The sequence below is a fragment of the Hevea brasiliensis genome, chromosome 12, assembly GCF_030052815.1.
Source record: "Hevea brasiliensis isolate MT/VB/25A 57/8 chromosome 12, ASM3005281v1, whole genome shotgun sequence".
In the NCBI taxonomy this organism is placed as follows: domain Eukaryota; kingdom Viridiplantae; phylum Streptophyta; class Magnoliopsida; order Malpighiales; family Euphorbiaceae; genus Hevea; species Hevea brasiliensis.
In genome coordinates, this window is record NC_079504.1 from 1412476 (window position 1) to 1440348 (window position 27873).

Sequence of the window (27873 nt, forward strand, 5' to 3'; positions counted from 1 at the left end):
TAGCATTTGCTCCTTGGAGCCAACATCAAATCATGAATCTAGAAAATCTTGCAATTCCAGCAAAGTGGGGTTCCTTTACCACTCACCCACCAACCACATTACTCAAGATTCACAATAAAGCCAACACTTTCTTTTCTTTTCTTTTTTTTTTTTTTTCTCATTCGAGTGCCATCTAAATCAAATATAATAATCATTTTCCAATCTTGAAAGTCTCTTCCTTTCTAATTTGTTGCTTTAGATAACAAATCCTTCAGAGTCCAAATAAAAAAAAAAGGGTATATAGTGTTAAACTTCCTGGAAAAAAAGGTTATAATTTTGTCTATGCGTGTGTGGCCTGGAAAATTGGCTTTCCAATCTGGAATTTCATCATCTACTGGTCAGGCTTTCCTCTGAATGCAAAAGTCACTTCTGAAGTTGCATGTGCAGAAAGAGCAATCTACAAATAAAGGAAAGAGAGGAACAGAGAGGAAATTGCAGAAACGATCAATGTGAAGGGCCAAGCAGAAGAAGAAAGAGTTGTGGATGAATCTCCTGAGAAAATGTTTGACAACCATGAACTGTTGAGCCCATCTCCCGACCCTGCTTCTGACCCATTTGTGCTTGGAGTTTGAGACGTGTCTCTAGCAGATTTTTGACTGCAGAAAGCAAAAAAGTAATTAGAAAATTGTATGTAAATATGGATTAAGAAGCTTGATGCATACAAAAGCAAAATGAAGAGGGGTTGAAAATGAAATCGAATACTGAAAAGGAAGAGGATATTTTACAGATTCACATAATAAGAATTTCATGACTCATCACACTAATAACAAACAATTAGAAATAGAAAGGAATAAAGAAATTGCGTATAATAATTATCCTCACCTTGTTAATGAAGGGCAGAATGTGATCGCGTAATCGGCTCCAGTACATGTAAATGTGCTCGTTGCATCATCGTATGCATAACTATAAGATCTTGGACACGCAGCTTTAAACATCTGCGAATAAAAAGATGGCTTACACGTGTCTGGTGTCCTATACGCTCCACTGCAACAGTACTCGGGGCTCCCAAAAGCCTCACATGCACTCTTACAAGCCTCACCAGACCCTACCCGTAACTCAGCAGGGCACTGCTGATTCAAATCGGTTATACATCCAGTTGACAAGCAACTACCCACCCCGCCACTGGGTTCTACAATCATTGGTAAGTTATACCCATCAACTAAGCTAACATCGTAAAAGTCTTGGCTGCCGGACACTATTGTGAATTCTGCTAGAGTAGTTGGTGGGTTCGCATTATTACCGTTGCATTCAATTTGGTTGGTGCTACAATCACCCGTTAGACAGCTTCCTTGACCAGAAACTGGATCGAACGTGCAACCGGATCTTCCCCAGAATCGACCCGACCAATTTGGTGGTGATTGAAATGAACGAGACGCACCGGGTGGAAGCTCAAACCCGGTGCTATCCATTGCAGGGCTTCCAGCATTGGCAAGAATACCAGGCCACACTGTGTGGCCACATCTGTTGATTACTGTAAATCCAGCCCCTGAAACTCCTTCAATATTAAAGGAACTAAAGATTGTAAGCAAGGTGAGGGTGACATATATAGCAGAATTGGACAAGATTGGATCCATTTGGAGGGACTTCAGGTCAAAGAAAATGATATATGTGTGTATATATATATATATGTAGGTTATGGGTGTGAATAAGGATTTGAAGTGTTCTTCCAATGAGAGAAACTAAGGCTGCATTGGCCAGACAAAGAAGAAGAGTGAAAATAAGAAAAGGCTTCTTGGGTTGATAGATGTTGGTGAGGAAAGACGAATGGAGATAGGATAGGGAAAGTAGAGAAATTACTATAGTTTAGTAAGAGAGGATCAGAAATGGAAATGGGAGGAGAAGATTTTGATTGGGATTTATAAAATTCAATGTTGGAAGTTGGAATGAATATGAAACTACAAATCATCTTCCATTTTATACAAGATAGAAAAGTTAAGTGAGAGGTTATTAGGTGCATCCGATGTACATGCATTATCTTGAATTCTCTCTTTACGTTACAAGGAAGACTCGCTTTCCTGTAGGAGAATGAATAATACTTTTATATACACCGAAAGTAGATGCCACCTCATCTTTTGTAGTTAAAACTCGAAACCCATTAAGATTTCAGTAATCTATTTTAAAATTAATTATAAGCACTAAATAATATATGCTTCTTACAAATTACAAAATAATAAAATAAGTGAACGAATGAGAATGAATGTGTATTGTACACCATAGCTCATAGGGCAGTTCACGTGGATTCCCACTTGGGAGAAAGAAAAAATGAAAAAAGGGCAGCCTGAGATTTTGGTGATAGAAAAAAAAGTAAGAGAATATTTACCCTAAAGTAAAGATAAGGGGAAGAAAGATTAATGTATTAAAAAAAAAACCCTAATAATCCTTTTTGGAATAAGTGACGAGGATCAACGATAATAAAATTAATTCAAAATTTTTCAACATAAATGAAAAAATTTTCTTATTTTAAATTATATATTTATATAATATTTAACGTCTTAATTTCAACCACGTCCATGCATGCACATTAATAAAAACTTAAGAAAAGAAAGAAATTTAATTTAATCCAATTGCTACCGTCTTAATTATCTTCCTTTTTAATCTTTTGATTTAAATAGATTTAATATTGATCGTTTCTTGCTTTTCATTTTCACATTTTGTCCACTTGTAAAAAGTTCTGTGGGCTACTAATCATTTACATGACCTCAACCCCATCACCTTACTACCAATTTGATTTTAAAATTTAGTTTGATTGATTAATATTCCTAATCATTAAAACGCAAAGTTTTGAAATAATTTTAGTTTGATATTATTTTTTTTATTTAAAAAAAAATCAAATTTTTAATTATAAATTTAAAACTAAACTAAATTATTTAATAAATTAAAACCAATAACACTTAATATATAACTATAATCTAGAAAGCAATTGTATTACAGTATACAGTATTGATCAAATTCATATCTTGAATAGGATCTGAACAACTTTGTCAAAAGCATCTTTAAATTTGATTTGCAGCCAACTTATTATTCCTTCTACCTAGCGTGTTTGGAGAAATAAGCTCTTAATTATAATCATCATCTTACTGTTTTTTATAAAATTCAATGTGGCTGCCTTACACGATATGCATTTCTTTGGTCTTTACATCTCTTTATTATAATGGAATTAGATTCCTAATAATCTGATGGATTATTTATTATGTTTTTAAATTGATTTTTTATTCAATCCAATGATTAATTAACAAGCTCCCCAGCTGTTTCCTTGCATTCAAGATACAAATGGAGATAATATAATATTGTCCTCAACTCCATAATTCGACTGGAAATTAAGGGTAATTTGATAGAGTGCATGGGAAACTGACAGTTGCATGGACAATTGGGACTTGGGATCGTGGGTCGGTGCATCCCAGTTTGCCACGCGTATGCCCAACACGGTGTAACCGACCATCAGAGACAATGACTCCGTTGGTAACGCCGTCAACTGCCACCCGGCAGCAACGAAAAGATCCGTGGACTTTGCTGACGATACCTCGTCTTATGATCACTCTCACATTCCCTCCTCTCACTCAATTTTAAACCTCACCTTGAAAAATGGCCACTCTCATAATAATAATAATAATAATAAATATAAATTTAGTGATATTAAAATTATAAAAATTTTAATTTTCTATGATTTTGAAATGAAGAAGAAATGAAATATGGTAAATGGGCCGAGTGGAGGGGAACATGGGGGCCCGTTTGGAACCTTTAAAAGCAAAAAAGTTGTAGGATTTAGGAACCGACTTTGCTTTTGAAATTAGCAATAAGAGATGCCCGATGCTAACATGTTATGCCTCATCCACGTCACTGTGTTCATGGTGCTGTGGATGTCACTCGTTCGTGGGACCCTTCTCTCCTATCCTGATAGTAAATTATTAGGTGCATCCCTATTCATTAATAAAATAATAAATTTTATATTTTTATTTTTATTATACAATTATTTTTATGTAAATATATGATATATTATTTTTTAAGTGTATTGAGTATACTCTATAATTTGTCCTTTCTAATCTTCATTCATTAGTTCTCACTTCACACACGATATCATTTCAATTCTATATAATTATTTCTCAATATAATATAAAAAACAAGAAGAAAAGCAAAAACATGCAAAGGGTTTTAATTTTAGAAATAGATGCGTGGAATTAATATCTATACATATTTAATTTAGAGCATGAAAGAAAGAAAGATCATTGAAACTTCATATCTAGATAATTAATTATTATTTTTAAACGATACTTATCGATTGGTAATACTTTATTTACAACCTTTTCCATATGCTTGATATTCGTCTCATCTCTCTTGTGGTTTATATTCAAGGTGCTGAAAAGATTTGGTTTGTAAGCGAAGCTTGGGCGGCCATTAATAATCTAATTAGCATTTTTTTTTAATCTAGGTTTGATCTATTATAGATTATTAATAATTTTGTGTCTTGAGTTCATTATAAATTGATCTGTACAAAAATTTCCCGATTATCATAATTAATTAAAGTTGCTAAAACGTTAATAAGCTAGTAGAGGATAAGATGGCAAGAGATTATACACTTTTCTGCTGCTGGAGTTTGTTGAAACTGTCTATAGCTCACCAGAATTAGTGGTTGACCATGCATGAAAGCTAGTCGTGCATATTAACATAAACATTACACCATGTCATGCAAAAGTTAAATGCTATTTTATATTGTAGGGCCACGCATTTGTCCTTTCATCTGCGGAAACTGCAGGAACTATTTCTCATATCAAGTACCGAACGCTGTATCTTTTAGACAAAAATCATCCTTTACATTCTCAGAAAGACTGATCAAATTATAAAGTCTCTTCAGCTGAGTAAATATGAGGTGGAAGCCATCTTCACCACCTCACTTAACCTTGGAATCAGTCGCTGATAGTTAAGTTTACGTCTTTGAAGAATCAGCACAGCAATTTTCACATATATAGTCCCTTTTTATTAATTTTTACATATTGCACATAGACTTGTGAAATATGATAAACCAAATGGGTTATCGAACAACTTATATGATGTTGACGAAAAATATCAATCTAGATAATGTTGGCAGCAACGTGCAAGAATTCTTGAAAGCAGGAACTTGGTGGGGGGTCAACATGTACAAAAAAAAAACAAATTGACAATTCCTAGCTAGTAGCTACCAACTTTTTACAAGTGAAGGTCGCTGTTTTTAAACATCTGCAAATGGTTGAATGTCCTTTGCCACATGTTATCTGTCGTGTAAAGTATACCATTATGGATAATTGTTACCGTAATATATTGCTTTTTAAATGTTAACTTTGCTTTCTTTACAAGAGATTTGCGTCACACTATAACAATACATATCTACAATATTTCAAGGCTACCGAAATTGTTCATCTTTTTTAAACTTCCCCTTCTTGCAATACTACCGTCTACCCATTTCATTTGTATTCCAACTTAATTTCTTCCCCTTCCTTCTTCCCCATGCAAGATCTCTGGATGTGGATTGCATGAATAAAAACATTGAGAAGATGCATGCTTTAAATTGGAGAAACTTTCTCTGAAATTTGACTAGCTTAATGCTGGTTGGAGGTCAAAAAGCAAAGTCATCAGTGATCAGATAGGTGTAAATATGACATCAAAAGTGAAGGTGGAGGAATTGTTTATTTACACATTACATTCCATCCTTTTCATTATCCCTCAGAACAGTGAAACTAACAAGCATCACTAGCTTCCAAGCTAAGTTTTTGCCCCTTTTATTTTTAGAAAATTAAATAATAATAAAGAAATTAAAACGAAGGCAGTAGCCGCACGAACTTCATTCTTAAAGATTTCTTTATGACTTTCTATTCAAACCCAGTAGTAGAAAAATGTTCATTGCATATGTTTAAACTTCAAATTAAAAAGGTTTTAGGGCCACTAAATTAACCTAATATTAATTAACAAAAGTGGAAGTGGGAAGTCGAGTGGCAAGTGATCGAGGCATACTCCATTAAAGAAGACGTATTCTCTGTTAAAATGCAACTCTAGTTTGCCATTGTATATTTACTACATTTGATATCCCAAGTGACGGTTAATCATTGATGCTTTAATTGAAGAGTGTGTGTATATATATATATATATATTAAAATCATTTTCTGATCTTGGTAGCTAATTCACTGGAAAAATATTTTTAAGAAAATGAGAGAGAAAAACAAGCTCATGCAGGCATTTATTTGCATGAAGCTGGAGAGAATTGAGTTTGCACAGAGAGTGAGGGCCTAGCCCATCTTAGGGAATTGGAAACTGAAGCCCAGTTAATTAAAGGTTCTTCTCGAATGACAAGACCCATCTTTCTCCACTGGACGTGGTGGTAGAAGGCAAGTATTTGCAAACATTAACTTCAGATAAAAATTTTTCGAGCTTATTGAAAAAAAAATTCAATTAAAACATCACAGGATGACCTCCAGAGGAATCAATAATTTATTAGAAATTTTCTATTTAATTTTGGATCGACTCATGAGAAAAAGCCAAGATACTTTCAGTTACTGCTTTGAAATTTTCAAAAAATAAAATACTTTCGTTTAGGTAAATCCATTGATCTATTCTGAAGGTTTCAAATATGCAAAGTTGTAAAATACGTTTTAATATTTAAAAATATTTTTTCCTAGAATATTAAGAATCTAAATATATCAAATATTTTACGCTAAATTATTATTTAGCTGATAAATTTTACCATTATTAATATTTTCATTCATTTATTTTAAAAAAGATTAAACCATTTTTGAAATTATAAAATAGTCATTCAGTTGATTTTTGCATTATTTAATAATTTAAAATAGATTAAATTATTATTTTATCTCTAAATTTCGTTCTCTTTTTTTTTTTAATATTTCTCCTCTTTATTATTTTGTCTCGATAAATTATAATTTAAATGGGTTATTCTATGTAGGTAATCATAAATAGAATGACAAACTAAACATTGAATAACAATTAAGTTATAATGGATCTTACAAAATTCAATTTTGTCTATATATTAAAAATAAATTTTTTAAAAAAAAATTATAACAATATTTTTGTTCTTAATTGCCCTTTTATAGTTGGTTTATTATTTCATATCAAATACTGAAATGAAATCACGGTTATTATATATAATTTCTCTTCCCTCAACCTCAGCTTTTGTCTATATCTATCACTATTTATGTCTTTCTTTATTTACTATTCATGTCAAACTCCAATTTATTAACATTAAAATCAAAATCAATATAATAAATTTAACTACTTGCAAAGAGAGCGAGAAACAGAAAATTTGTTGATTTTGATTTAAAATTTGATGAATTAAAGTTTGTCAATAACAGAAGTAGAAAGAAATGGAAGAGACCAAGAGGAGGAGAAGATAGAAAGGAAGAGAAAGATAAATGAGAGAGGAAGGAAGAAACAGAAACAAGCAGTGCTAATATGACCAAAGTGTTAATATCCAATAATTGTGTATATAATTTACATACAATTGTTTTAATGTCCAATTTTGCATATATTCAGAGTATGAACTCACGAATGTTCAATCAATCTACTTTTCTTGTTTGAGATGGTTGGATAAGACTGCATTGCTGCAAATTATCTTTAAGGAACAAAAAAGTCGTGATTAGAGATAATAAAGTTTGACTAAGATTTGATGCAATAGAGTAAAAGAGTCTCATTTTGTGAAGAATTTGAAAAGGCCAAAACGGTGAAGGAGAAGGTTCATGCAACAACCACATTAACTGTCTTTGTCTTCCTCTTAACACGTAGGATGGGGACTCTGTGTGTGTGTATTGTCTATGTTTCCGCCTCTGAAAAAACGATGATGTCTAGTCAAATTATTTTGTCTTTTATATCCTTTATAATATATATTAATTAATCCACAGCTAACCATATTCCATCCTCTTGTATTAATTCCTGTCTCACATCTTTGACTCCTCTCATTTATTATTATTATTATTGCTGAGTCCATGAAATAAGAATGGCAATAAATATGATATTCATAAAATTATTATATTTTAATTTAAAACTGTTTAATAATTTAAATATTTAAAATTATTATTGGGCTCGACATTCACTCATGCCCTCAACTCACGGGTTAGGTTGCGTCTTGTGGGGAAACTTTCAAAAGAGTTAGGTTCTTTAAAGCGAATGGCTGCTTATGGATCGATGAGCTCTTTCCAGCGTAACTTTTCTCCCATATGTGTCAACTCTAGAAGGCGAGAAAATGTGCCTGTCCAGTAAGAATCGTACCTACCGGCTGCTTCTGGAAATTAAATTAAGTGTTTTTGGACATCATTGGCTTGTTTTGAAAAGAGTCATGTCTGCTTAAAATTATTTAGAAAGCGAATTTAATTTTTCATGTATATAAATTGATCCGCAATTATTACGATATAAATAAAAATAATAATAATAAAATGAGTGATGGACTACATCCAAAACAATTGCTATGAAGCTATATGTTGCAACCATCCACACTTATATTTAGAAGTATTTGATTCACTTTTTATATAGAACTGATAACTTATGAGTAATGAATATAATATTTATCAGTTGTAATTTATATCAACTTAATTTTTAAAATTGATTCTTATCAGCTAATCTCTGATTTGATTTTGTCATTTATTTAGATCATATTATCATTTTTTCATGTAATTCAAAAATTAATATTATCTTTTTTAATTAGCATATTATGACTGTGTTAAAAATATTTTTTTATTAACAACATAAAATATAAAATGCTTATTTATTATGAAATAATACATTTTTTTTATATCTAATAACTTAAAATTAGCTATAAATTTTTTCTTTATTAATAATAAAAATTAATTTATTATTTTATAACTATATTTTTAAAGTTATTTAATTATTTTTTTAAAGAATTTAATCATTTTCTTATTTTAATAATAAAATAAGCAATATAATATAATAAATCAACAATTATATATCTATTTCAATAATAAAATAAATGATATAATGTATTAAATCAATAATTATATATTTATTTTAATAATATAATAAATGATATAATATATTTAATCAATAATTATATATTTAATTTAATAACAAAATAATATAATATAATATAATAAATTTATAATTTTATATTTATTTTAATAATAAAATAAATTATATGATATATGTACTTATTAAACAATTTATATATCAACAGCAATAATTAAACATAGTTTTACTAAACACTTAACATAAATTAGCTATCATCAGCTACTAGTTACCAACTAATAGTAACAGTTATCAATTGTATCTAACAGTTAAACTAAATATGCTCTTAATATAATATCTAATAATCCATTGATACACAAATATTTTAATATCTAATTTTTTTATATATGTAAGGGTGTACAGTTCCGGTTCAGTTTGGGATTTACCTAGGAATCGAAACTCAACCGAAATTTCATTATGGTCTCGGTTCGATTCTTCATTATTTTGGTTCCTGTTCGATATGATTCTTGGTTCTTCTGTTTTGATTCTGTTTGATATAATTCTGGTTCGATTCTTAATTCTTAAAATAATTTGATATAATTATTTTCTTAAAAAGTTATACTGAAATTAGCATTTAAGTTTTGAATTGGGTTGTTAATACATAATATATCTTTTAACTATTTCTAAATTATATAACCCTTAACTATAAGGTGCATATATAATTTAAGATTAAATATATTATATAATATAATAGTATAAGTATATCATATAATATACATTTTAATTATTTATTAATCATATAATATTTAATTATAAGATAAAAATATAATTAAGAATATATATATATAAAATAGTATATTTATAATTAAGAATTATAAGATAATTTAATATATTTGTGACTATATAAAATTATTAAGAAAATATTAAAAAATGAAATATAATATTAGGTTATATTTAATTCATAATCATGTAAACATATATAAATATATATAATTATATTAAAAATATATAATACATATAAAAAAATATATGTATAAATTTAGTTTTTGATTCTATTCTGGTTTGATTATGATTTAGTATGATTTCGATTCAATTTTGATACGGTTTCGGTTCGGTTTGCAGTGAAGAATCAAAATCAAACTAAAGTATCAAAATAATTTCATTTCATTACGATTTTTATTGGTTCGATAAGATTATTCAATTTGATCCTCAAGAATTGTGCACAGCCCTACATATATGCTCTGGCATATTCCTTATTATATGTACAAATTGCCAAGTGACAATATGACCACAAACATCAAGGTAAACTTTGTTTTGTCAGTAAATAGACACATATACATACGACTTAATAATAAAAATAAATGCTTGTTAAAATCATAAACAAGACAAACTTGAAATTGAGAAGAGAAATTCATGTTATTATTGGGCATGCACCAAAATGTGGTGGGTTACGTACATTTAATATTTATGATGTAGAAACCAACAAATGAATCCCATTCCACCATTAAAAAAAAAAAATACTATATCTAATCTAAAAACTATAACTAGAAAATTAGAAAAATTCCATCTCAACTTCACCACCACCTCCCACTACAATATAACCGTACAAATCGGTGTATTGGATTTTATGGGAGTAACGGGTGAGCTTTTTCCATCAGGACTCAGTGCCGCGTCACCACTAGGTCACATGGCCCATGCATCGAAAAGTGCAAACCACCAAAATAGTAGGGGTCCACGAACAATACGACAAATCCCATTCCGGCCAAAAATTATATTTGCCTTTTTTTGTAGCTTCCTCAGCCTACCCTTTCGCCACATTTATATAATTAGCCAGCTAATTAACGAGTTAGAACTCAGAAGAGATGTCTCAACTGCCAAATTGCTACTGTGACGGTGACTATCCTCGCAATGGCATTTGAGCCGAACACGTGGGTACGCGTGGACGGTGATGCTCCACTTTGGTCCAAGGCTGCACCTTCATAAACCATGGTGCTGTTGACTGTGCTTGTAATTGCACAATCAGTGTTCTGACCCTGCGAAGCTTTCTGGCTGCAAAATCACCCAACAACCATCCGTTAGGGTCTGTAAGACGGTAACATACACGTTGCTTATAGAAAAAAACATAAAAATACTATCCACTTGCGCTCTTAGGATTGGGAGTCAGATTAGCTACCATCACTGGCAGTTACGAAGTTGGGTTTGGGGAATGCGCATCACTTTAAAGTTATATAGGGATTCGGGAATAGCTTGTAGGCTTGTGCGTCTTTGTTTCAGATTCTGCCCCCTGCTTTCAAGACCCCGCATGTGGCGTGGCTTTAGCGTAAAGCCAGAAACGATTATAAACTAATTACTTTGTTTTTTTTGTCTACTACAGTATATAACCCATTTCTTAATTTTGCTCGAAAAGACTATAATGCCCCCATTCAATAATGCAAATTACTGCCAGCCATGTAAATTATACACATAGAGCTGAAGTGACTTGATGCTTTGGTAAATGTCAGAACTGACAAAGTAATCTCAGATATTCTTTGTTTAGCAGCAACGTTAAAATTCGGGTGTTGTGTCAGAGGACAAAATTAACCCAACGTTCATGTCTACTCTCCATGCCCTTAATTTTTCCAACGGTCATATATAATTACCTTTTTGACGGTTAAACTGCTGTAAATCAGTAAAAAAGCGAGAAATTAATTATTTACCTTGTGTTAGGGGTTGGGCAAAAGGTTATGAGGTAATTCGCGGAGATACATGTGAAGGTGCTCGTCTTGTCATCGTAAGCGTAGCTGTAGGCGTCTGGACACGCGTTCTTGAAGATCTCAGAGTAGGAGGACGGCTTGCAAGTGTCGGGTGTAGCATATGCGCCATTGCAACAGTATTGTGGTTGCCTGAAAGCTTCACACGCGCTTTTGCAAGCTACGCTGTCGCCGGCGGAGCTCGTAACCTTAAGCTCCGAAGGACACAAGCCGTTCAAATCCACCACGCAGCCGGTTCTTGAACAATTCTGCCCGGAGCCACCCTGAGGCACCACCAGCAGAGGGAGATTGTACCCATCTACAAGACTCACATCGAAATAATCCATTCCACCATAGCCGTCCAGCTTGAACTCTGCCAGTGTAGCCGGAGGAGCAGCTCCGCTGCCTGAGCATTCTAGCTTACCAGAGCCGCAATCACCTGTTAAGCAAGAGAATTTTCCAGTGGAGTCTTCGGAGCAAAATGTTCGACCCCACATGCGGCCACCCCATGAAGTAGGTGCGGTGATGGTCTTTGTCTCACCCTTTTGGAGGGCGAAACCGGTGGTAGAAAGCGCCGGCGCATCAGCGTTTGAGAGAATGCCTGGCCATACCGTATAGTCACACTTATTTGCTATTGTAAAGGTAGTTGAAACAACTCCTGCAAAGAGAAGAAGAAATCAAGAATACCCGTTAATTTATTGAAGCTTAAGATTTTGAAAGACCCCTTTAAAAGCAGATTGCCATTATTACCTGATATGAAAGAATGCGCAACAAACAGAGAGAACATAGCAATCGATAATGTAAGTTGAGCCATTGATGCAGAACAAAAAGCCTATAAAGAATATTAATTATATATAATATATAATTAAGGGAGAGAAGGAGAGGAAGTTGTGAGAATTCTTCTTCTTCTTCTTCTTCCAGATGAAATTGTAGAGATCGTAGTGAGATTTAAGAAGACGGAGGCCAAATGGGTATATTTATAGGGGCTGCAAGCGAGCGCATAGGCGAAATGCCGCCGGACTCCCAAAAGAAATTTGAATTTGCTATTAATTAATAAGAAATTATTAGGTGGTTTGGTGTAAATATATCATCTCTAATAGATATATTTTTATGTATCTTAAAGTGTTTTTTATAGAATATTATTTTTTAATATTTTTAATATGTTTAATAATTAGCCATAATTAATACTGCCAACACTCAATAGTAACAAATTATATGCTAACATTTCACTAGGGATAACTTTAATGGATATATAGAATGATAAATAAATAAAAAATTGATAAATAAACAAAATTAAAATCTATAAAATTAATATCACTGTTGTTATCTCTTTATTTTTAATATAATTAGACGTTTTATTATAAAATTTTTCGTTAACCTTGATATGTCAAAATGAATACAGTTTTATTAATTAATTATGATAGGATTTAGGTTGCAATTATATATATAATGATTATATTCAGTAATTTTTCTTAAAAAATGGTTAAGAGTTTAATGTGTGATTTTCTTATTTCTTTTGAAGTTGAGTAAAAGATATTTGTGAATATATTCGAAAATAATTGAATATCAAACAGGTTTTGTAATTTTATTTTAATAAATAAACAGGAAGTACCTTAAAAAAAATAAAAAACAGGAAGTAATATGTGAAAAAAAAAAAGGATGTAATGGGAAAGAGTTGGTGAGTTGCAAAAATGGGCTAAATATATATTATTTATATTTTAATTAATATATATTTTACTCAAATTTGTTTATATAATTAATTAATTATAAAATATATCTTTATAATAATATTTATAAATTATTAAATATTATATGTTCAATAAACATAATTTAAATATTTTGAGGATTATTAAAATTTTAAAATTTAAATTGTTAATAAAAAATGTTTTAATATCAATTAATAATAATTAAAAGATTTAAATATTAGTAATTAAATTTAAATTAAAAAAAAAAGATTTTCATAAGTATCCTACCAATCACCATCTCTATAACCAATCAATGGGTTTCATAAAATTTGGGCAGTGGAATGTCTCCAAAAACAAGATTCGAAGTTTACCTTGTCTACCATTAATGGAAAAAACAATGAATAAAAGAAATAACTTATAAAAGAGCCATGACTTACCTAACGCTAATTGGCCAACAAAAAATACTAAATATTTGAGTGTATTGAAATCCAACAAATTCTTAATTTAAATTAAAAAAATTTTAAGCATTCAATTACGAAATGAATAAGTTGATGATTCAGTGATTATGCACCAAGAATAGCTAAACCAAATGCGAGGAAGATGCTTGGAATTGGAATTTGGTCCTAAATCCAACTGGGGGACCAACGAATGACCTGGTCGAGTTGCATATTCTCATTAATTAATGTTATCTATAATGAATGGATAATAGAGAGTCGTCCTTGGTTTGCCCCTCCATTTTTTATACATAATTATAAAGGCACGTTTTTTAAAAAAAAAAAAAAATCTCATAAAGAGTCAAATCCTAATAATAAAGAATTTTCAAGTCAGACAACCAATCAGCTCCACATCACCAAACACAGATTTTTTTTTTTTTTAGACTAAAACCTTGATTTTTTCTTTTAAGTGACAATAAATTTTTATATTTTTTTCAAAAATGATATTCATGAACCAAGAGAAACAAAAATGAAGTTGCTGGATTGGAGGGTGATAATATTCACTGATATTAGAAGTATTGTAGATGAATGAAACGTGAATAACGTCTCTGAGGGTATGGATACAGTGATGGGAATACGGGTGATTATTTGGGTTCAATATGTGTTGCCCAAATGATAAGAACTTTTATCTAGACTGATAGGAAGTAATCTATATCTGCTTCTGCAGGATAGTAAGTATTAGAGAATCAAAGGGGAGTTGTTCCATGGTGGCGTTCCGATTAAGTTAGTAAAAAGTTAGAAAAGATAATGGTCAGCAAAGAGAATAAGAAATTTGAGTATTTGAGTTCGAATGTTTTATCTTGCTGCCATAAAATTGTATGTACCGATTGTTAGATCAATGATGGAGTGCCAGATGCTTTTACAAGATATAGGTTAGGTGGTGGTATTTAGTTTTAATGGCGTGGGATGCAAAATTTGTTTATTATGTCAGGAGCTTGCTATCACTGCAGTTGGTTATACTATCAATAATGTTGACATTGGTCATACTTCATGATATTTTATGGTAGCTCATTAACGCACTTATCAAGTTTTCACTCTTTCTCTTCAATTTCCTGTTCGATCCTTATTCATGAGCTATCTAAGGGATCGGTCTTAATAACATTTAGATAGTTTTTCTAAGTAATCTGATGAACTCCTTATCCGCTCAGCTAAGGATCACTACCATTCGTATGCGGGCATGACATTCTATATATGTGAAAGTGATAGTTACCATAAACCCACGTGTCATCAATCTATTGGATAGATATTTTTACATATATAAAGGGAAATTTTTTTATTTAATTTTTATGAATATTTAAACTTGAAAATTTTATAATTATATAAATAATTTAAAAAAATTATAAAAAATATCATATGATTTAATATCTTTTTTAAAAAGTTATATGATTTGGTTTTTGGTAAAAAGAGACATGTAGTTTTGCATTATTAACAAAATGTCTATATATCTAATGACGTTACTAATATTAATGTGGCATTTAATATTCAAATAAAATAATTTTAATTATAAATATAGATCCCAATTAGAATAAAAATAAAGTAAATGTTCAAATCCAATTAAATCCACAAGCATAATTAAACATGCGCCTTAAGATTTAAGTTTTGAGGACTTATTCAAGTTTACATGTTCATGTATTATTAGTTAATTTATTATTTCATGTAAGTCATAATTTGAAAAAATAACTTACAATTTTATAATTTTATAGCTAACTTACAATTTTTTCTACATATTTATATATTTATCTAAATATTAATTATTTTATAATTTCATGTTAAATGTTAACACAGAATCATCTCGATACTACATAATTTTTCCACCTGGAAACCAATCAATTGGAGCTTTTAGTATGGCGAAACTCCATTGTCGAAAATGCGACGACGGTGATGCAATGATTACACGTGTTGGTATGCAGTGTACTTTCTTTTTCTATTTATTTTATTTTAAGTTGGATCTAAATTTATAATTAAAAAATGTTTTAAATTATGTGTTAAATGTCGCATTAGCATTAATATTGGCTGACTTTATGGAACAAGTCATACTTTGCTGCCAGGAGAAAAATCAAATCACATAACTCTAATTACAAATTATTTCAACCATAATCGTGGAAAAGTCGTGCTACCGTCAAGTTGGCTTCAACTTCCAACCGTCTCAAAAATCCCATATGTTTGTAATTTGTTTGTTGAACTGCCTAGGGTTTGGTATCTGTCGTACACTAATTTAATTTCACAGGATTTGTTGTTCCACAGAAAATGGTCTTACCAGCAAGCAACTACTCGTCCATATCAATTCTTGAAAGATAGCTTATTCAGAGAAATGTCTGCCATATAAATACATGATTAGACCATGCTGAAGAAAAAAAAGTATATTCATAGAGGTTGATTTTGGAGATTTCACGTAAGAGTTACATAGCCACCACCTTAGACTATACCTTGTATTGTTCAACTTCAACCTTGCATGTTAGAAACCAGAGCACGCTATCTCCAGGGATTATATTACATCCCTATATGGTTGTCAGAATGGTTGTAGCTGAGGGTTTATTTAATTTGTTTAGCCATGGCCCATGGGGTCACTTGCTGTAATATATACAAAAGCCAGTCCAATAATCATGATGATTTATCATATCAGTAACTGCAGCTTATTGGGTGGTCAAATAACATGTTCAAGAATCCAGAATAATAAATTAAGGCTTCTTTAGTCTGCTCAAGCAATTACATGAATCTTTTACTCCATTCAAAAGAAGGCTGTTATTCTATCACTTTCCCTTCAGAGTTTGCAAGGTCAAACACTTTCAGAACTAGTTGAAAAGGATGAGTCCTTTGAATACCATGTTCGCAGCCATGGAAAAACTGTCTGCAACCAACTAGTGAAAGATTCTTAATTTGGGTAGCGCAGAGGGATTTTTAGTTGTCCCAAGTCCCATGGGTGCTGCCTGCTGCTTTTCACAGTAAAAGTGATAAAACCTTTCAATATGAGATCTTCTATCTTTCATTCTAATATCTAATATTTACTATTAAAATATTAAAAATAAAAAAGCTCAGATACCATATAATAAATAATTTTATCAATAAAAAAAATAAAGCAGTCGGCAGGGCATCAAATTCAAATCATTTTCATTCCATTGGCAGAAACTCATCGCATCGTCCCCCACACAATAACCGGCAATTAAACGTGGTGAGTTACGGTGTCCAAATTCTATGCTTCTTTCTTTTTGATGTAACGGTCAGAATTGCATTTCCGTTGAAAAAACAAAAAAAAAGCACTGTCAGATTTGCATGTGTAAACAAAAAACATTAGCCGACTTTGCTAGAATTGCCAAAGCAATGGGAAGAAAAACCCTAAACCAGTCGCCCTCATTAATGTTGGGGCCACATAAAGAATTTTTATTTTGTCATAAATAAAAAGAACTTTACAATAATCATGCAAGGAGAGCTTGTCACAGCTGGCACACTAATTAATTAGAAAATGACATTATAAAATTAGAAAATTTTTATATATACACATGTTATTTATATATTTAATCAATAAAAAAATATAACATCTATTTCTAATATTAAATTTCACGTCACCCAAGTAATATATATAATATATAAGTATGTGCATAACTACCTTCTAATTAGCAATTATTTGAAAGCGTAAATGTGTACAATAAATCTTCTCTATATCATGTGCACGTTTCTTAAAATTAATTATAAAAAAAAATCAAAATTAATAATATATTCAAACTTAAAATTTTATCTAAAAATTCATTTATTTGTTTTTATATACTTTTAAAAACAAATATAAATATTTATTCATTTATTACTGTTCTTAACAAGAATAAATTTATATTTTATATTAATTTAATTTTTTTAAAAATATACATTTACATATAAAAATAATTATAGGAATAAAAAATTTCTCTATATATTTCTTTACAAACAATATTATTTGTCTTTAAAATTAATTTTTAAGATTAAATTAGTTTTTAATAATTTGTATTATCTATTTCAGGATCAAATAAATTTATTTCTATAATAATATTTAATTTAATTTAATTTATTTTTATATAAAATTTAATATTATATCATTGACTTTAACTTACATATAATTTAATTTAACTTTCTTAAATAAATTAAATATAAGATTTAAGTTAAAAAAAGTAATCAATAGTAGACTTAGAAAAACCCACACTTTTGGTCATTTATCTTTTATCTGGGAAGATTTTTTTTTTTTTTAAGTAATGGAAGGTTTTTCACCTGAATTTGTGTTTGGAGAAAGGTGAGGTTTTTTAAAATATGATTTTTGGAGATTTTTAAATTAGTAGGTTAAGGAGCTTTTCTCCATAAAAGCTTTAAATATTTTAAAAAAAATTTTAAAATATAATTTTTGGAGATTTTTAAATTAGTAGGTTGAGGAGCTTTTCTTCTTAAAACCTCTAAATATTTTAAAAAATTTTACCTTCCAAATTTTACTTTGTAAAATTTTATTTTTGCTCCACTTTCTTCCAGAGAGTATTAATTGAGTATGGAAGGAGATTTCCTTTAACAGATAAGCCAAGCCTCCCCAAGCCATCTGAGAACGATGTGGGACTAGTAAGCTTCACATCAATTTTTTCCCCTTATTTTAATATATTTTTTAAATTTATAATTTAAAATTTTAATTCATATAAATAATTTATCATAATAATGACTTAATAATGTATTAAATTTCATTATATTTATTATAATAGTTTAAAATGTCAAAGCATAAATTTAAATAAAAATATATATAAAGATTTTTAATTATATATAAATTAGATTAAAAAAATAATTTTATTATTTTAATATATAAAAACATAATACAATAGAAGTATATAAATTTATATATATGCATGTATTATATTTAATTAAAAACATAGTTTTATTATTTAACTCATTATAATCTATATGTACTTAACACCTTATATATAAATAGGTTAATTACTTATTAAAAAAAATATTTTTAAACATTTTAAAGAAAAAAATTTTTAATGACAAATTAAAAAAATTTAATTAAAATTTTTTATATAATAAAAATTAACTTTAATGTAGAAACAAATAATATAAAATTTAGAGATTAATAAATTTTTACTAAAAAATTCATTATTAAAAATAAGTAATATAATATTTAAATATTAATAAGTTTTAATATCAAAAATTTATTATTAAAAATAAATAATATAATATTTAAAGATTAATAAATTTTTATCTCAAAATATTTATTATTAAAAATAAATAGATAAATAATAAAATTTTGACACAAATGGACAATTTTGTAGTCGGCCACAGGGCCACAACGCGACGCCTATGAATCTAATTCGGGCTTACACTTTTGACTGGACCATGTGGTGTCCTGGTCTGGCAACATTTTAAGAAACAAGCTATAAATGTGAAATTTTTGTTTGGATCACAGGAAAAAAGGTGATATTACAGATTCTAAAAATCTCGCAATTTTTGGGTGTTAAAACCTTTATGAAAAAACCAAATTCAGATAACAAAAATCAAGAGAAGAGTCGTAAGGGTAGAAGCAAAACTGCTTTTATGATTGTATTTGAAAGTGACAGGAAGCACAGACAAATGAATGTGGAGCTGCTGATGCTTGGAGCAACAATGAAGGCCACCAGGAATATATGTTGAAACAAACATCATCAGCTGCTCAATTATGAAAGATTTTATTCACCCTAACATAAATTATATGTCTGGAAGCATCAACCAGCACCAACTAATATGAAATCATATTATCACCAGCTGACCAAAGACAATAGCAAGAGATGAGCATGATTCACTTTGTAACTTTTCTATCAAGGGAAGTGATAACATTATTTAAGCAATCTTGTTGGATTGACATCAGCTGATGCAAAAAAGGATGCCTAATCGGAAGAATTCAACCACCATTATTGAGAAGCAGGACCTTGCAATTCAGCCGGCCTGCTTTTGTAGGTATCTATCATGACAAATACGTTACTATCTTCTACCATCTATTGCCTCATCCCCTACAAAAATCTACAATCCCTACTTGTGTCACAAAAAAATTATGATAAATAAACAATGAAGATTGTGAGCCACTAGGATCCACTAATAATGAAGACATCAAACGTAACAAGCGCGCAGAGATCACAAAACCAAAGTTTAATAATAAAGGACATAGATGGTTAATCTTGAGAGCACGCCATGAAAGGCGGAATTCAGGTCACAGTATGAATATCAGATTCAAGATTTTCATCATTGCTTAAGTCACTGATCCGTCAATATATGCTCTCGTTTGAAACTTAAAACTGTTTGACAGGTAACCTTTCAAAAGTGATACAAAATTTCAGTATTTATTCCTCTTCAAACATATTGGAGCCGAGTGGCCCAAGTTCTCCCTGCACCATCAATTCTAAATCCGGAACATTTTCAAGTACCCGTATGTAACAGTCAATCTTAGAAGACCAAGAATGGTGACATCCACGGCAAAATTAGGGAAGCCCCAGCCCAAAAAGCTACGAGGTAATTTGCCAGACTTGGTAATCCTCCATGATAAAAATGGCAATGGGACTGGTCGAGAGTAAGAATCGCTCTTACCGTACTCGCCTCATAGGAGTTTAAGGTTAGAGTGGGGCATTCTTTGTCAGGGTACGAGGCGAGGTGAGTTTTCCTCGCTGGAAAATTTCTTTTTATTTTAATTTATTAATATATAATATAATTTATTTATTAAAAAATAAAATATAATTAAAAATACATATTTTACATATTACTTTAATAATATATTTATATATTTTGTTAAAATTATAATATTTAAATATAGTAATATATTATTATTTAATAAAAAATAATAATATATTACTATGCAAGGCGAATTACAGGGTTTCGAGACAGAGAGAAGGTCTTTCTGATTTCGCCCGCACAAATCGGAGTCAAGACAAAATAAGAAAAAATGAATCAAATTCGAGACGAGGCCAATCGGGTTCGGAAACTTTTGCCATCACTACTCCATAAAACTGCTAATATCAAGCTTCTTTACGGTAATGATCCATGAAAGACATTTATAATACGTATTAAATTATTTCAAAGAAAATTGATAATGATACCGACAAATATGAGTAGATTCAGTAGGCATATTGCTTATCGAGGGCTCGAAGGAAGTGGGTGGGGGAGATTTTTGGCAGCCATTATTGCAGCTTCTACTTCTTGCTCATTCTCCTCATTGACATTATCGCGTTCTTGAACTTCATGAACACTTCGAACAAGCCTACGAAGTTCCTATTCAAAAAAATGGCATCATAAGAAACACAAAAGCATAAACAATCAATGTTACCAATGAAAGCAGCCATGCATTTAGATGAGATGCATAAGCTAGTCTTATATGGAAAATGGGTTCAAAGAGTGGATTCTATATTGGAAAAGATATGTAGGCTAAAATATGCTGAATTAACAAGGGTTAATTGTTTCTTTTTCATTTTCATCCCCTTTTCTTGAACAGAAAGCAATAATAGGGAGAACTTATTAGATATAAGACACAATACTATCTAATAAGTTTTTTCTTGCCCACCTTATTTTAATTATTGATTTTTTTTTCTTTTTTTTCTTTTTCATTCCACTCTATTTCATTTTTTTGAATTGAAAAAATTTTTGTTACATTAGAATCTGATTCTACTTATGATTCTATTCAATTAGTAGAATACAAAAAAGTGCATCTACTTAATCACACAAAACATGACAAATCTCCAACTGTCCTACATTTCATTTCTCTTTTGTCATTGCCATCCAAACCACATGTTTTCATCAAATAATGCACAGTACACTTCACTCGTAAAAAGTGGCATTTTGCTGACCTGACAACCAAAATTTATAGTGCAAACAGCATAAACTTCATTTGCATTAAAAAAAAAAAAAAAAACACTTCATTTGTAATCTTTAAGTCCATATTAATTTGGCCATCAAGCCATCTAATTGCCATGTCAATGTACTGCTGTGAAACCTGAAGATATTGTTCAACAAGCAAGATGGAATGTGTCACCATGGTCCATGGACATTGATGTCCATCTCATTAAGCTACTTCCAATTGTCCATTTCCAGTTAAAAATTCCAAATAAAATCCCTCTTCTGTTACAGTGCCAAAAATATTAGGTTCCACATGAAGTACCTTTTTAAGTGTCTACTTTGTCCATATAGATGGTAATTGCAGTAATTCAGGGCAAGAGAGTGAACTTAAATAATATATTTAGTTTAAGCGAATAGGACCACATGGATTCAACCTATTAATAAAAACAGCAGTTATACAATGATGAACAAATTTATGGATGATCATTACCATACCTCCTTTTTCTCTTCATATTCAGTTTCTTCAGATTCTTGTCTTCATCCCCAATCCTTGTCTCAAGACCAGACACAGCGTGGAGCCTACTCCAGTCACCATCTTTTGTTGCAAGAATCAAAGCATCCATTAATTCCTGTTTTACCTCCAGCAGCAGTTTCCTCGTCAACACATTGACAAGAAGATTAGGAAAATAAACACGTAAACCGTTACAAATGAAAAGTTATTTGAAACTTAAAAAATCTTTTTAGAGGGCCTTTGGCTTAATTTAAAATGTATTTTTTAAGTTAATTTATAAATAAATAATTATTTATTTGATAAAATTACTTAAAATTAAATTTTAATTAACTTAAGTGTTGGTTAAAAAAGGTAATGTATTTTAAACACAATTTAGAATAACTGGCAAACAGAAATCTATCTTGTCGAAAATCAAGTGCACCAACAAAAAGTGCCCTTTTTTACACGACTACAGGATTAAAAGCAATATCACATTCACGGAACGATCTGCTCATTGTCGGATTCGTTTGAAAGCTACTGATTAATACTATGGTTTAGAAGAAATAGACTTGAATACCAATATAATTGCCTCCGCTTTCCCTCTCGAACACCGGGTCCTAGTCTCTGCGACCAAAAAACAAACACCTTACCTCGAGTGTTTAATAAACAAAGTACCACATCGACTAATTTCTTCTACTGCTCTATAAGCACAGAAGAACAGTACTAAAACAAAACAATATCCAATGATGGAAGCACCTTAACTAGCATTAAAGCATCGTGCACTTCTCGCTCAAGGGACGCCGCTCTAAAATCACGTGCAAAACAGGTTAAGAAAGCTACAGTTGAAGCATTACCTGAGAATGCGTCTGATTTGAGGGGCGGAGAAGGAAGCCAGCTCCACACGCCAACGGACGGCGCGCCTGGCCTCTCGCTTCTTCTGGTTGCGGGTCTTCTTCACATCGGAATCCGATAAGATCGATAATGTATACTACAACTAGAGTAGTGCACCGCTGCGAAAGCGATACGATGAGAAGATGGTGAAATGCCGCGGGAGAGCAGTAGTGGCCATTGGCTACGAGGCCGTATCAGCCAAGCCACTGCCACTCTGTCTCTGCAAGCTTGGTTCAGCTTCGTCGGAGCAAGTGAAAATCGGGTAAATCTAATTTAAGTTACTCACAGCCCCAATCCAACAGGTTAGGTAGCTTAGACCCATGTAAAGAAAACCCAATAGGAAAACCCTGTTTTAGATTTAGTGAGCCTGGGCTTCCTTTGCTGGGTCTGAGATTTTGTATTGTGCATTTGGATGCTTTTTTTTTTTTTTTTAATTAGCAATAAATAAAATTTCTTTATATTATCACAATTCAAAAACTATTAATAATAAATTATATATTTATCTATAATAATTATCATGTCACATTAATAATAAGTTATTCATCAAATATTATACTAACGTATAAAAATTTTGTAGAATAATTTACAAAAAAGGTAATAAACTAGATCTACTTAAGAATTATAGATACTTTCAATGCCAAACTCGGTTTCGTTTCAGGAATTTTTATACACTGAAGTGCTCCAGGATGCTACGACTAAAGAAGTGCAACGTGTGAATTTGATCGATCAAGCAAATGTACCGTGTGATCGATAATCGATAATCATTCCTGGCATTGAATATACCGATACATTTGTTTCATGGCGAGAAAGAAGAAAAATAGGAGAATAAATTATCAAAAAAAAAAATGCAGGGAAATTTACATATCTACGTTATCCAGAAGAAATCAGCAAAATCAATAGACTTCAACGTTCCATTGCTCACTCTTCTTCAGCGATCTCTTGTATTCAATCCAATCAATGCCTGAAAAGAAGGGTAAAATTTCATATCAAATTTACTTATGCATCAATTTAAATTCACTGGTTGGTTATATAAGCTACCATCTTTAGAGGCCAAAGACACCATAATGTCATCAATCCCCTTTTCCATTCCCTTCAGCCCACACATATAGACGTAGGTGTTGTCTTTTTTGAGTAGTTCCCATAACTCCTCTGCATATTGTGCCATTCGGGTTTGAATGTACATCTTCTCACCCTTCTCATTTGTTTCTTCTCTGCTCACAGCATAATCAACTCTGAAGTTATCTGGGGCCTTCTCCTTCATCTTCTCAAACTCCTGTTTGTGTAGCATGCACAAATCGTTCTGAGTTTAATACACATATTCAAGAAAAGAAGAGAAAATTTGGATTGAAGACCCGATTATTTAACTTGCCTCCTTGTAAAGCAATGAGCTGCTGGTTGGGACACCCAAGAAGAGCCAAGCCAACCCATTGAACTGCATTAAAAATGTTCATCAAGTGTCATTCTTAATTTTTTTCTTAGCCTGGCATTTCAGGGTTTGGCCATTTGTTGGTATTTAAATTTGTAATTACCTTGTAGTCTTCGTGTTTCTCAAAGAACATCTTCCACAAGAATGACCGGAAAGGAGCAATTCCAGTTCCAGTTGCAAGCTGCAATAAGGAAACAGAACAAAATCAAGCAATTGACCAAATAAATAAAATAGTAATGACAAGGGGGAAAAAGTATTTGATTAGTCCCAACACATTGCGGATTATTAAGCTGGATTTACAAGACCTACCATAATGATTGTGGCATTTGGATCTTTTGGCATGAGCATTTCTTTTCCTACAGGTCCTGTGATTTTAACTTCAGCCCCAGGCATCAGGTCACCTGGAAAGAAAAGGAACAGTGCAGTCAAATGATAAGAGACTCTGTGAGTCTGTGACTGTGAACTATTTGCAGAACTCTACAAATAGAAGTTGGAAACTGGAAAACTGCATTTATGCTATCTATGAGTAACTGCGAAATTCAATTTATGGAAAATATTTCTGATATTTAGCAGTCAACAAAATTTTGGAAATATGACTAGAAAGCTGAAATAAAGGAATTGGCAAAATTAGAATTCTTTTTCTGGCATTCTTCTCTAGATGGCTTTTACAATATTACAAACAAGAACATGTCAAATTATTCTTCTAAACACAACTGCATATATTCTAACCCAGAGAATAAGGATGCATATAAATCCTTACACAAGAAATTCGAGCAGACTCCTTTCACAATCTCTCCTTGTTCATTGGTGTAGACAAGCCTTTTGACACACAAAGAAACCTACCAAGTGCATGCTCAACAAGATTAATTTCAACATCAAACTACAAAGAAACCAAGAATTTTTTTTTTTTTTTTTAAGTTCAAATAAAATTAAAATTCATATCGGCTAAAGCCTAATTTCCATTGCAATAGTGAACTACAATAATGTGCACGTTGTAATACAGTTTTAGAATTGCCAAAGTCTCCCAGAGCACTACTGGCAATAGAATATAATCGTAGCTTGTGCGGTTTTCCATTCTTGTCAATACCATCTGGAATGACACCGACGGATTGGCCTTCTCTGTATGGTACTTCCCCTGCATCATCCAACTTCCAAATGATCAATGCCCGTCAAAGAATTCAGTTAGATAAAAAGAAAGTTTTTTTTTGTTACTCATTTAATTTCTAAATGGGGAAGAAGTGTCACCCTCAGTACTGAAGACCATGTGCCAGGTTTCTCCTGGGGCATCATCACCAGTAATTTTGGTGTTGAGAAGACATGTCCCAGTGTATGGATTCTTGGGCTTGAACTTGTTGACAACTACATCCTCCTCAATCTTCTTCGACTCCTTTTCTACTTTAGCAGGAGCCTGTGTGGTGACTTGAGCTCTTATAGTAACCTTTCTCCCACCGGCAGAGACATTTCTGGGGCAAAGGAAACCCTACAGCAACAGAACTCAAGGATTATCATAAGTTAATAAGCAGGAACCTTACTGTATATAATTGTAGTTTGAAGCTGATACCTTGTTGAAACTGATTTTTTCTGGGTTAATGTTGGAGATTCTGGTTGGAAGAGAAGATGACTTGGTTTTAGGTAGCGAAACTGCAACATTTACAGTGGCAGCCATGGTCAAGATTCAGAGAGAGGGGAGAAGGGGCTATGAGGTTAGGAAGGAGAATAAAAAACAAAGGGACGAAACAAGAAGAAAAAGGAAGAGGAAGAGAGATATGTGTTAGCGGATCATAGAGCGAGTGGATGAGAATTGGAGGACAAAATGCTGTGGCACTTGGTGCTTTCGGTTGTGCATGCTTTTAGATTCCATTGAAGATAATTCCATGTATTATTTATCCTAAATCATATTGTACCAAATCTTGGATTGAAAAATAAAAAAAACTTTACGAACTTGCCAATCAGTTTTTTTTTTTTACAATGATTTTATTTCTTGTCCCTTTTTTTTGCATTTAATTTAGATTTAAAATATTTTAATATTATAAAGAAAAGTATTATTAAGACTAGTTTTGTTTCATGAAAAAAAGTTAAAGCTAGTTTTAACGGATGACTAATGGACCGGACTTGGGCCAACCTTCGTGGGCCATAATAGGTCTGATTCCATAACCACTCAACCCAAATATCAGCGACTTGCATCTCGTTTCAGAAACTTTGGGGACACCGCCCAAGCCTCCACATTTTCAGTTTCTCTAAGATGAATTAATACTAAAATGGTGAAAAAAAATACAGCTTCATCATCCAGCTTGAGGCCTGTTTGAACTAATTGCTGTTCGAACTAATTGCTGTTTTAACACAAAAATTCAATCCATATTTGTTAGAAAAAGGGGAGGAAAGAAATGAGAAGTAAAGAAGCAGCCACATCTGGTAAGAATAGTTGCATTAAATTCATCGAACAGGCTGAAAAAATGCCGCCTGTTTTCGTGTTACAGAAGTTTGGAATCAATCTTCAGCTATTTACATTAGTGCAGCAACAATACCCGCAAGCCTACTATTTTTTCTACTATCCTAATCAATTAAGAATTAGATCTACCATTCTCAATAATGAATTAATTTCAGTGTCGATTACCAACACTGATCGGTTTCCCATTTACGACTTGTATACCCGGAAAAGCCAGAAGCTGAATAACTTCCCATTTTGGTTGCAGCCGCCGACATCACAAACGGAGAACTCATCTGCCGGCCACACCAGAATAGTGAACGATCATAATCAGCCCGTTTCTCGGGATCGGATAGAGTTTCATAAGCTTCGTGTATTTTTATGAATTCGAACGTCGTCTCCTCCTTTTGACCGTTAGCTGCAACATCAGGATGCAAAACTCTTGCCAGTCTCCGATAAGCAGCCTTGATCTCTAGACACGTCGAGCCCGTCTGAATCCCAAGGACTTCGTATAGCGATCCTGGCGATGCAATGTGGGAATGTGTTGTTGTTCTCTCGGCAGTGGTGGAGCAAGCGGCGGAGACACGGAGTGGACGGAAGCTGACGCGAGGGGCTTGTGAACGGGAACCGTCGATGGGCAATCGTGAGCCAATGAAATGAGGAGAGGAGGAGCTGAGAGGGGCAAGAGAAGACGCGGAGGCCATATTCAAATCAAAATTCATCACACTGTGTTTGTTGCTTTTGGCTGTGAATGAGTGATTAATTTATAACGAGGTTGGGGCTTTTCTTAACCATGGTTAGTTGGGCTTGGTTAGCGAATTACAGCTCAGGCTTATCCATTTTGGGTATTCGGATCTGTCACGTGCTGACTCAGCTAACAAACGGTGGATAAGAATCTGAACTTTACAGTCACCTTATTCCGATTTTGATTTGGATATTGGTTTAAATCAAATTTAATAATCA

General features: G+C 31.8%; 5 protein-coding genes across 5 annotated transcripts; all 5 read right to left on the minus strand.

The window, feature by feature from the left end:
- On the minus strand, window positions 1-1932 carry LOC110655888 (thaumatin-like protein 1). The gene is made up of 2 exons (XM_021812372.2): window positions 862-1932; window positions 1-635 (listed from the first exon to the last, which is right to left on the minus strand). Exons 1-2 carry the CDS (start codon window positions 1611-1613, stop codon window positions 437-439), a joined length of 951 nt encoding a protein of 316 aa, XP_021668064.2. The 5' UTR covers window positions 1614-1932; the 3' UTR covers window positions 1-436.
- An 8438-nt stretch (window positions 1933-10370) lies between these two features.
- Window positions 10371-12726, minus strand: LOC110655886 (thaumatin-like protein 1). Its single transcript, XM_021812369.2, has 3 exons — window positions 12453-12726; window positions 11670-12360; window positions 10371-11022 (listed from the first exon to the last, which is right to left on the minus strand). The coding sequence occupies exons 1-3, from the start codon at window positions 12514-12516 to the stop codon at window positions 10827-10829; spliced, it is 951 nt and encodes a 316-aa protein (XP_021668061.2). The 5' UTR covers window positions 12517-12726; the 3' UTR covers window positions 10371-10826.
- Window positions 12727-20852: 8126 nt separating this feature from the next.
- LOC110655846 (uncharacterized) lies at window positions 20853-23237 on the minus strand. Its single transcript, XM_058131602.1, has 5 exons — window positions 23177-23237; window positions 22925-23022; window positions 22746-22792; window positions 22174-22332; window positions 20853-21117 (listed from the first exon to the last, which is right to left on the minus strand). Exons 1-5 carry the CDS (start codon window positions 23235-23237, stop codon window positions 21039-21041), a joined length of 444 nt encoding a protein of 147 aa, XP_057987585.1. The 3' UTR covers window positions 20853-21038.
- Window positions 23238-23641: 404 nt separating this feature from the next.
- On the minus strand, window positions 23642-26328 carry LOC110655885 (ferredoxin--NADP reductase, leaf isozyme, chloroplastic). The gene is made up of 9 exons (XM_021812368.2): window positions 26047-26328; window positions 25731-25965; window positions 25487-25620; window positions 25246-25324; window positions 24795-24886; window positions 24589-24666; window positions 24429-24491; window positions 24098-24332; window positions 23642-24020 (listed from the first exon to the last, which is right to left on the minus strand). The coding sequence occupies exons 1-9, from the start codon at window positions 26149-26151 to the stop codon at window positions 23953-23955; spliced, it is 1089 nt and encodes a 362-aa protein (XP_021668060.2). The 5' UTR covers window positions 26152-26328; the 3' UTR covers window positions 23642-23952.
- Window positions 26329-26893: 565 nt separating this feature from the next.
- Window positions 26894-27641, minus strand: LOC110655884 (chaperone protein dnaJ 11, chloroplastic). Its single transcript, XM_021812367.2, has one exon. It carries the CDS (start codon window positions 27630-27632, stop codon window positions 27096-27098), a length of 537 nt encoding a protein of 178 aa, XP_021668059.2. The 5' UTR covers window positions 27633-27641; the 3' UTR covers window positions 26894-27095.
- Window positions 27642-27873: the final 232 nt, after the last annotated feature.